At 42.4% G+C, this 11,248-nt stretch overlaps 1 protein-coding gene across 2 annotated transcripts in view; it reads right to left on the reverse strand.

The window, feature by feature from the left end:
- Prune2 (prune homolog 2 with BCH domain) overlaps nucleotides 1–11,248 on the reverse strand; it is a 195,805-nt gene that overhangs the window by 34,033 nt on the left and 150,524 nt on the right. For both annotated transcript variants that reach the window (XM_055613838.1, XM_055613839.1), the window contains one exon: nucleotides 4,346–4,546. In XM_055613838.1, coding sequence (XP_055469813.1) covers nucleotides 4,346–4,546 — 201 coding nt within the window. The remainder of the gene's footprint in view (nucleotides 1–4,345; nucleotides 4,547–11,248) is intronic.

Here is an 11,248-nt window from a genome sequence, read left to right on the forward strand (position 1 = left end):
CCTCAGTGAACAAGAATACAAAGAAAAAGCATCTTCTCAGACACAGAAACTTAACATGTCATCACTTGCATGCGTGGAAACAAGGACTCGGCTTTATAAACCTGGCTGCCTGTCGGTGCTGGAAATACGGAAGACCGCCAATAGGGGTGTGACTCCGACTGGACTGATTGAGATAATGCTGGCACGCCTGTCAGCCAGGATGCTGCCATCAGGGGTCAGTGCTGGAAAAGCCGCTTCGATGGTCACTAAACCTCACGTGGGATCCCTGATAGTCGAAAGGCACAGAGACGTGGCTTCTGATGTTCCTATCAAAAACACACCGGCCAAATTCCTTACCATCTTCCCACATCAGTGATAAATAGCCTTTATCACACCTGAGCTCTGAACTGTGAGGAAAATTATGTCCTGGTTGGTTTGGAAAACAGAATGAGGTCATCATTTCCCTTTCGACCTTTGAATATTTCGTTTCTAGGGTTAGTATTATGATACACTGAAAGCAAAGATCAAGATTACCCTTCACACGAATGACTGACCCCCAAGCCCTTCACCATCTGTGTAGTTCTGATTTCATTGACACACACAAAAAAATCAAGCCTTAATTATATTTTCCAGCTGTTTGGACACAGCGGGAAAAGAAAATTGATTGGAAGGGAACAAGTTGGTGTCTTTTAATGGAGAGATTAAATTGTTTTTCCATAAGCAAATTGGCAACGTTAGGCAAATAACCTGAAAAAGGTATTTGGTCAGTAGATATACAACTATTAGCTAATAACCAAGAGAACTGTGTGAAGGACAGAGCCTCAAAGCAGAAGTGTGACCTACAGAAGCATACACGGGCACATGAGCTTTCACACTTGGTTTCCTATATGCAGGCTCAATTTAGTACACGATCCTCTCCCTTTTTACTCATCAGTCTGTGAGACAGGGAAGCAACATGAGCAGGAAGTCAACACAATGCATGGATTGAAGGATGTCTTAGTTAGGATTTCTATTGCTTTAAAGAAACACCAACACCATGACAAGTCTTATAAAGGAAACATCTGACAGGGCCTGGCTTACAGTTCAGCGGTTTAGTCCATTATCATGGTGGCATGTGGGCAGACATGGTGCTGGAGAGGTAGCTGAGAGTTTTACATTTAGATCGGCAGGCAACAGGAAGAGCAAGTGAGCCACTGGACCTGGCTTGAGCTTCTGTGCTCTCAAAGCCCATCCCCACAGTGACAGACTTCCTCCAACAAAGCCAAACCTATTCCAACAAAGCCATACCTACTGATAGTGACACTCCCTATGAGCCTCTGGGGACCATTTTCATTCAAACCACCACAACTGCTCCCACAGCCACTTACAGCTCTATATCTGCAGGCAGATTATATAACCTCCCATGTCTCTGTGTTCTCATCTACAGTGGGAGAAAACACAGTCTGTTTTATAGAGTAGACCCGATGCTTACAAGAATTATTTATAAAATATATATTCTACATAATACAGTAAACACTACAAAACTGTCCATTCAGTAAAACAGATTATGACTACTTTTGAGAAACTATACTTAAGTGCAGGAAGGATGGTTCAGCAGTTAAAGGCATTGACTGCTCTTCCAGAGGACCTGGATTCACATCCCAGCACCCACATGGTAGCTTACAACTGTCTATAATTCCAATATCTGACACTTTCACATAGACATACTTGCAAGGCAAAAGAGCAATGCACATAAAATAGAGGTAAATAAATAAAAAAAGAAAGAAAGAAAAATTATACTTGAAAGTATTTGATAGTCAGGCTGGTAGGTCACCTGAAATCTCATCATTTTTTTTTTTGTTATGGCTGAATAAAACTATATATATACTGCCTTTCCCATAGCTGGGCTGCCTTGTCTGGCCTCAGTTTGGAGAGGATGCGCTTAGTCCTGCTGCGACTTGATGTGCCAGGATGGGTTGGTACCCATGGGAGGCCCTCCCCTTCTCTGAGAAGGGGAACGGGGCTGAAGGACCCAGTCTCATGAGGGTGGGACTAGGAGAAGAGGAGGGAGAGGGCTGTGATTAGGCTGTAAAGTGGTTAAATAAATAAATGAAAATAAAACAACACAAAATAAATCAAAACAAAAGCAAAACTCTAACCAGGAGGAATGGATAACAAACCCTTTTCTTTAGGATAAATAGTCCAGATTCAACATGCTTACCTGAAAATTTCCAAGACACAAAGCTTATAAGCACTTACTTCATATACTAGGTTTAAAGTCTATTTACATTCCAATCTTCCAAACAGTGCTTATCCATGTCTGCTGTACAGAACATAACTATTCACACAAACTCTGTGTTTATGATAGTTAATGTTTTGGTTTCCTTATTTATTTGTTTATAATAGTGCTTAGATACGCACCTTTCCTTTGAAATCAAAGTGAATTTTAGAGTTCAACCTACATTAAAATCAGACTCTCTGAGTTTAAGACCCAGAATAACTGAGGCCATTAAATTGCCTCTTTCAGCACGACTATGCCAACTAAATAAAAGAACCATGTCAGCAAGTGGCAGCTTTAATTACCAGCTCGCTCAGCCACCACCACTTTGCTTGACAGATTTACTATTTATAAATAAAAGGCTCAGATGTGGTGTCGCAAAGCACTCCACGGAGACAGTGGAGCAAATGGCAGGGGGAGGGAGGGACCAGCCATAGCTGGCTTTCATGTTGGTTTCAAGTCAGTACAATAGGGAGAGAAGAGCTGGGCCAGCAGGGAGCAGCTGGAATAGACGGAGGGTGTGAGAGCAGGTGAGGTAGATGGAGTATGTTGGGAAGACTCTGAGGTGGCAGAAAAATAAATAAATTCAAGATATTCTTTTACATTGTTTGTGTATTTTCCACTGTCAGGTCTAATATCCAGATTATTACACTCAGCTCCCAACATCAGCAGAGTCAAATAACTGCAGGACAAAAATATTTGTGGAAAAAAATTGTATCTGTCTTGAATGCGTGCAGAAGGTTTTCATTCTCATTATTCCCTAAAATATTCATTTACATCATGCTAGATGCTATGGTTAATCTAGAGATGGTTTGAAGTATATGGATTATATGCAAATGTATACTACATATAAAGGACTTGAACATGCTTAGATACTGGTGTTTGTTTGGGGTCATGGAACCTACCCACTACAGACCACATGTACAAACAACCCTACAGAAAACTATGAGCACGGCCAAAACGCAGCACAAACAATAAGCCTTGGAACTATTCTATTTTTTTTTTTTTTTTAATTTGAGGGAATAAAAGCTTACACCCTGTAAATCTGCAACGGTTATGGATGCTGTCCCCGTGGCTCAAGGACACTGGGCTGAATTAACCAACTAATTTGATGAATTTCCCAATTATATTTTTGTATGGATGGGATTTCTCGTGTCTAAAAACTTGAACATCCCTTAATTGCAGTGTTTCTTTTGAAGACCAGAATAAATTTTTTCAACAAGGGATGGTAGTTATGGCTGAACATCTTTCACTTCGGTTTTCAATTATAATTTCATAAACTACCTGGCTTTAAGTGAACCGAAATGGCGATGCTGCTTAATGAAGCAAATGGTTTGTATTTGTCTGTATGTCTGAACAAGCCAACCGTCACCAAGCAAGAGAAAGGATTAAAGTCCTCCTACTACAACTGTCAATCCTGAATCTGACAACTTCTCATTGTTGTTACCTCAACCCACCTACTCTATCCCTTCTTCCTGCTTCCTGTATTGAAGACACAGCATCAAAAGCCACGAAGTCTCTGCCCTGAGGAAGCATGCATTCCAGTTGGGGAGAAAAATCCAGTAAACATCTGAATCAGATACACAGGCAAATCATTAAACAACAGTTCCAACAAGGGAGATGAAGAAAATAAAAGAACCCTGGCCTGGAGTGTCAGGGGCTAGGGCCACACGGGCGGGGAACGTCTATGACAGACTAAGTTATGGAAGGCCTATGGAAGAGAAGTAACTAGTCACGTTAGGGTCTGAGGGAGTGAGCCTTCTCGACAGCAAGAGCTTATACCAAAGAAATGGTCAATTCTGATTTCTCCTCTTCAGGATTTTGCATTCCAGATGCAAGCCTCTTTCTTTGTACACACAGCCTCAGTTTTCCTACAACAGCCCGTAGCATAGGTAGGGATTTCACAAAAAGGTAGTACTCGCCTATGAGTACTGGGAACCGTGCCTGCTCCATCACACTCTAGACTGCCAATCATGGACACCCCTGAGTGAGATTCAAACAAAAGCTTCCAGTGTCACAGAAAGGAGCCACTTGCACAAAAATGAAAGATGTACTGTCTCCTAGAGAGCCATTTATTTATGTACTGTTGGCCTCATTATCACGACTTACCATGCCCAGGGTACTCGAAAGAATCTGCTTCATCAGGGGTGTCAAGTTCATCCACATTGATGTCAATCTCATCTGGACTGTCTAGGTTATCGTCAGAGAGAATAGATCCTTCACTTTGGTCTAGGGAAAGGTTGATATTTGGGGCCGTGAGCTTGATTCTCCGAGGGTGACCGCCATTGAGATCCAGAGAATTGGGAGGTTCTAAAGAAGCAAACAATCGCAACATTAATTCACACACTTGGATGAAACTGGGTCCCCATGGGGGGAAATCCTAATAAGGGTTTGGACCTTACCTCCAATTTGTCCCTTATGTCTCTTTTTCCTTGTCTTGTTTTATAGGACAGGTTCTCACTATGTAGCCCAGGCTGGCCTTTAACGTAGAACCTTGGCCTCCAATGCCGGCATGTAAGTGTGAGCCATTTGGATACCTTTTTTTTTTTTTTCTGAAGATTTGTTTTTAAGTTTATGTGTATGCATGTGTGCGCCACGTGTGTGCAGGTGCCAGAAGATATTATCTGACCTCCTTGGAGCTGGAGTTACAGGGGGTAGAAGTCACCCAACCTAGGTGCTGGGACTTGCACTCCAGTTCTCTGGAAAGCACGTTGGCTGCTGAACCGTCTCTCTAGCCCGCCCCTCCTGGACCCTTTTCTGCCTTCCATTCACAGCATCATCCTGGCCACATGAATCAGGACTTGGGAGATACTGCTCTATGGGTAGAAATCTGGTTTGTTTGTTTTGTTTCTCTGTTCCGGTTCCAGAAGTCAATATGCTCTAATACTAACCTAAACTTTATGGAGTAGATTGCATGCACACACACACACACACACACACACACACACATACACACACAATTATGCATTTATATTATCTCAGGCTTCTTGAAGATGTTATTCTTGTGGAATGGAAGTTAAGAACTTTATTAAATTCGTCAAAAAGGACAAAATAGGTGCTTTCAGGTTCTAATAGCTCTGTACATAACCTTCAGTGGCTTTCTTGCTTTTCTTTATCAAATAAAGCCCTAAATACATTAGTGAAATTCTTTGAACTTACCAAGGAAATCACCACATAAGCCAGTCTCACCCAATATCAGTGCTTATAACATTCACGATGACCTATGTATATGCTAAGGCTGCCTGAAGCAGCTCCCACCTTCTCTGTGCAGTGTGTCTTTGCTCATGAGCCTTTTATTGGCTAGAAACTGTTGGGGGAAGTCCTTTTTGCACAAGCTCAACTGACCCAAACAAAATGAGGTAGCTGTTACGATCTAAGAAAGAAATGTTTGACATTTATTTCTGGTTCCAATCATTCTGGTTCCCGAGCTTCTTGGCATTTCCCCAGCACCCTTCCCTTTTTATTTGCAAGCCCTATTTGGAGTATACCAATTTTACAGCCTGAATTTGAAGCATCTCTGCTAGGCTCCTTTGGCTGTGCTCAGTGGTGGATGGACTGCCCGGTGTGTACAGGGAGGAGGCCCTCAATTTACCACACGAAGTGAAACAAAACAATCACAAAACTCTTGAGCAAGGCTTGTAGGGATTACACTTTATCGAGCCCATTAACATACTAGGAAGGTGGTAGGCCCTTTTTTCCTCCATTTCTTCGGAAAAACAAAACAAAACATGAAAACAGCAGCATTAGAACACTATAGCAAAATGGAGCCGACAGCATTGTTACCGTTCTGTTATTGGGCTGCTTGAGAAAATAAACTGGAATGTGGACTTTTAAACTGAGCCAAGTCTGAAAATACCCCTAACATCCTCAACTGCTGCAAAATGGCAGAGAAACGCGTCATTTTGGCTTAGATCTGGCCATTTGTCACGCATGGCCTGATGGTAGGTAAGCTAATGTAATGGCAACTGTCTTCTCCACGCAGCGTTTAGAATGCCCCGCTGTTTGCAGCTCCTTTCTTTCAACCCTTTGTGCCACCTGAGCTTCGTTTGGAGTGAAGGGGTGCATTCTGAACTCTCATTTTCCAAACGCACCATTCCCAAGGTTACTTTGCTTTTACAGGTTCTGATTTTGGCTTGATCGGCATCACATGCTGTTGGAGATGAGCTGTGGCATACACTGCCTCTGTTGCTGCCAGGGACGTGACGTGCTTACAGGTGTCGTCTGTTCTCTATCAGCTCCCTCATAACCTTAGATCATGTGAATTCTTTCTGCTTCCAGGCCTCCTATCTCTTTGTTTAAGGTTCCAAAACTTGGTTTGCGTATCCCTGGTTGTAAGTTGCTGTGTGGGTGCTGGCAATTGAACCCTCCTCCTCTGGAAGAACAAGCCAGTCCTTATAACCACCCAGCCCTCTCCCCAGCCCCAGGAGGGTAACTTTCATGTTCAGTGACTGATGTGGTTTGAAAAGAAAGCCCCCCCCCCCCCAGCTGGCTCATGTGTTTGAGCATTTGTGATGGTACAGTTTAGGGGGAGTTTACAAAATCTTTAGAAGGTACAGCTTGCTGGAAGAAGTACATCACTGGAGGTGAGATTCGGGGGGCTTGTACCTTTGCCTCGCTTCTCACTCTTTCTCCTCTTCCTGTGTGTAGCTGAGATATGATCTCTTAGCTTCCTGTTCCTACTTCCATGCCTTCCCCACCACGAGGAACATGGAGGCCCCCTCCCACCCCCCAGAGTTAAAGGCCAAAGGAAACTCTTTCTTGAGTTTGTATTTATCACAGCAGGAACAGTAACAAAGCAACAAAAATGAATACAGAAGTTGGCACCAGGAGTCTTGCCCTAAGGGTAGCCTTTCTATTGTTCCAGGGGAGCAGGAAGCCTTTCCTTAACAATGCTATGCTCTTTAGCAAATACAGACTAGTTAGCACATGTCTTAAGGGCAATATTAAGCTTCTTTCTTTCTGCCTTACTTGCTTTTTTGCACTGTAGATCTGCATAAGAATAATCAATATGTAACAACGCCACAGACTCAATGTTATGCTTTTAAAATATTTCTTAAACCAAAGAAATCAGTCCACTACTTCTTAACTTATCCTCATGTAAATTCCTAACATGGCAGAAGTCGTACAGATTCTTGTCCAAAACAGCACACAAATGCTATCTAGCCCAGTTGCCAATAAAGTCTTTGTTTATGGAAACCCCTTGGAACCTTGTGAGCCAGGCCTTCACTCTTCCCATTAGTCTCAGCACTACTGTTTTCTAGGCTCCTACTAGAACCTGCTCCTTAAGCTCTGCTTACAGCATTCAATGGCTTTTTCCAGCTTCCAAAGTCTTCCAGAACCTGGCATCAAAGAGATAGATGACCATCACTGAGGTGAACTCTTCTAGAAATAATCAGCACTCAGAATCTGAGGTCCAGAGGGGACCAGAGTTGCATCTCAAGCTAGAAGCCTAATTGGGAAATATAATGTCTCCTACATGGTTCAGGTTTTGAAGGAAGAAAGGGGTCACGGAGAGTGGCTGATGTTTGGCACTGTGTGGCAGGGTCAGAGTGCCTGAAGAGAGACCAGGGCGAGCCATTGGTGAAGGTGCAGCCTCAGCTGCAGTAAGAACACAGGATGCTTCAGCTATCTGGACTGTGTGGTGTCCACTAAGGACTGTATGTCTGTCAGTCTTGGAGTGGAGGAGGTTACAAGACAAACTATGTTAGTTAAAGATGGCAGAGCCAGAGAAGTGAGACTGTACAAACCCTTTTGATGTTGCTGGATTTTGGTTTTCCTTTGATTTGATTGTCACCACATACTGGTCCTCCCCCTTAGAATTAGAATAGATACAACTTGGGTTTTTTGTTTGTTTTTGTTATGTTTTGTTTTAATTTTACAGGAGCCCACAGTTAAATGACTTTTTGAAGAAGACATTGGATTTTTAAAGTGTTGAAAATGTTAATGACTGTGGACTTTTAAAGCTATACTATATTTTATATTATGGTATTAATAATACTGAGACCTTGGGATAAACAAGAAAGGAAAGGTGTGGCTTAAAGTAATGAGGAACAGGCTTTTTCTTAGTTTCACTTATCAACTTGGCACAGCCTGTTATCTAAAGCCTGTTAATTGTGAGATACCATAATCGAACTACTCTGTAGGTGTGTCTGTGGGGCATTTTCTTGATTTCTAATTGATGTAGGAGGGCTCATCTTACTGTGGGATGTACCATTCCTCGGCAGGGATTCTTGGGCTGTATAAGAAAGCTATTTGAGCAGAATCCTAGGCAGCAAGCCAATAAGCAACATTCCTCCTTGGCCTCTCCTTCATTGGGGCTTGAGCCCCTGCCCTAACTTCCTTTGGGGTTGTATGTGACCTGAAATTATAAGCCAAACCCTTTCCTCCCCAGGTTGCTTTTGCCGTGGTGTTTATCACAGCAACAGAAAGCAAACTAGGATTGTTCCTTATGGAGCACTGCGACCCTAAGAAGGCAACTGAGCAACCACAGTTCCAGAAATGCATTTCTCTTATGGCTAAGTCCTGGACCCTCGTAACGCAGATTCATAATGTGATAGATTAAAATTTCCCATGATGGTTTGAAACTAGAATTTACCTTTTGAAGCTCTTTGGATATTTCAGAATGAGTCCCCCATGTACTCAATCAACACAAAGTTTAAAAACCAAGCAACTGAAACAAGACTCTCCTGAGTGCCCATCTTTCCCACTGCTGACTCTTCTCAGAGCTTCCTTTTTAGGGTATGAAATTTGAGCACCCTCAAACAAAAGAAATCTGACTGGAGAGGTTGAGGAATGTAGCTCAGTGGTATAGTACTTGCCTAGTACGCATGAGGCCCCAGGTTGCATTCCTAACACTGTCTGTCCTCCAACTAGAAACTCTCTTATCTGATTCAATAAACTTTTAAAAAGCCATGTGTAATATGATAATGTTAAAGCCTGTACATATGAGCCTCAGACAAAGGTTGAACTGCATGCTGCTGCTGCTGAAGAATTTCCAGTGTTGAGGGATATACATTTTGTATGGATTTGGTTGACAGTTTGAGCTTTTAACGAAAGTACATCAGCCTAGCTTTGGGGAACTATATCAGTTTACTTACTTAAGGAAGACATGACTAAGGAATGTATTGCATTTGGACCTTGGAATGACTTTAGCAGAGATTTCTCAGGATTAAGGGCTAAAGGCCAAACAGATGCTCAAACATCAGCCCTGAAGTTTGCCCTGAAGTTCCGCTCTGCTGTCCCCAGCACCCGCCTGGCGCATCTCCTACAGCTCACTCTGTGGCTCACATGCCCATTGGTGACTGTCACAGCAGCTCTGAGCAAACACTCTTCCAAAACGCTGGCCTTAATCTCCTAAGAGACAGCCAAGTGTTGACTGAACTCTTCTTTTTTAGTCCATCTTCAGAACAAATTAAGTACTTCAGTTAAACAACATTCCTAGACTGAGAAAAGTCCTCATGAATTAAAAGCCTTAGCTGAATCACTGTTCCAAATTCTTCCTAACAATATCTAAGGAGCAGACTACTAAAGTTATGACCCTCTAAAATTCAGGCTGATCGGCTGGTAAGTCTCTGGACATAAGGATTTTCTCCTAAATCAAACCCTTTCAGTTCTTCTCCGGGCAATTGTTATTAATAGTCTATAAATGAAATATTCATTGGCTTAAACGTATTTCATATTTGCATCTAACACCATAATCGTCATGAAACGTGCATTTCAAGAACCTTAGGAGGACTTTACCTGCCTCAAAAAGGAACCATTCTTCATTTACGAGGTGGGTATGTATGCCTTACATAAGTAAATCACAAAATACTCACCGCTGTGATTGCTGTTCCCCCAAGCCCTGTTTCTCTATTATGACCTTAAAGGCCCCTGCTAGCTCAGGGCTGATGGGGAACAGTAATCTGGCAGTTACTGGACTCCACCTAACTGAGCTCAGTGGGTCTGCAGAAGCAATCTCTGGCCCTCATTTCCCCTCACATGGGACACTGGGCCTTCTGTAGATGCAGAAGACATGTTTGATAGTCCTGCAGGCTGAGTCATCCTAGCTTTCCACTCTTAAAAGGACAGATGGATTGATTCAGAATTGCAGTGATGGGGTCATTTACTTACTGATTGTCCCCCTTTCAGGGTTTGTAACTATAATTGCCACATAGAGGCATTAGCTGAGTTCATCGAAAGCAACAAGCCTTAAACGGCAGACAATAGTATAACATAATGAGTTGGTAAATACTAAAATGTCCTTAGTGAGGAAAACAGACTTACGAAAACATGTGGCGCTTAGCATTATGTCCATTTCGCAAGGAGGCACCATAATTAAAACACATTGCTGTCTGCATACACCTGAAAAATCATTTATTGCCCACTGTTTTTGCTGGTTTGTATGTCACCCTGACACGGATTAGAATCATCAATTGAGAAAGTATCTCTACCAGACTGGCTTTTAGGCAAACCTGTGGGACATTTTCTTAATTAGTGATTGATGTGGGAGGGCCCAGCCCATTGTGGGTGGTGTCACCCTTGGGTAATTGGTCCTAGGTGTGTAAGAAAGCAAGCTGGGCAAACTGTGGAAGCAAGACAGTTAGCACTACTCATCCATGATTTCTGGATCAGTTCCTGCCTTGAGTTCCTATCATAGACTTCCTTTAATGATGGACTGTGACCTGAGAGTTATAAGCCTGAATAAACCCTTTCCTCTTGGAGTTGTTTTGGTCATGGTATTGCTGTTTTGTTTGTTTGTTTGGGGGTTTTATTTTTTGTTTGTTTGTTTTGAGACAGGGTGTCATCCTGGAGGGCCTGGAACTCACTGTATAGACCAGACTGGCCTTTAACTCACAAAGATCTGCCTGTTTCTGCCTCCAAAGCACTGGAATTAAAGGCATGTGTCACCATTTCCGGATGGCCATGGTGTTTTATCACAAAAATAGAAGCCCAATTAAGATACTTACCTAGTCGATTATATGGGAAAAAAAAAAAAAAAACCAAATATATATATATATATATATATATATA

This window comes from Psammomys obesus, unplaced genomic scaffold, assembly GCF_907164565.1.
Source record: "Psammomys obesus unplaced genomic scaffold, mPsaObe1.curated_primary_1811, whole genome shotgun sequence".
Lineage (NCBI taxonomy): Eukaryota > Metazoa > Chordata > Mammalia > Rodentia > Muridae > Psammomys > Psammomys obesus.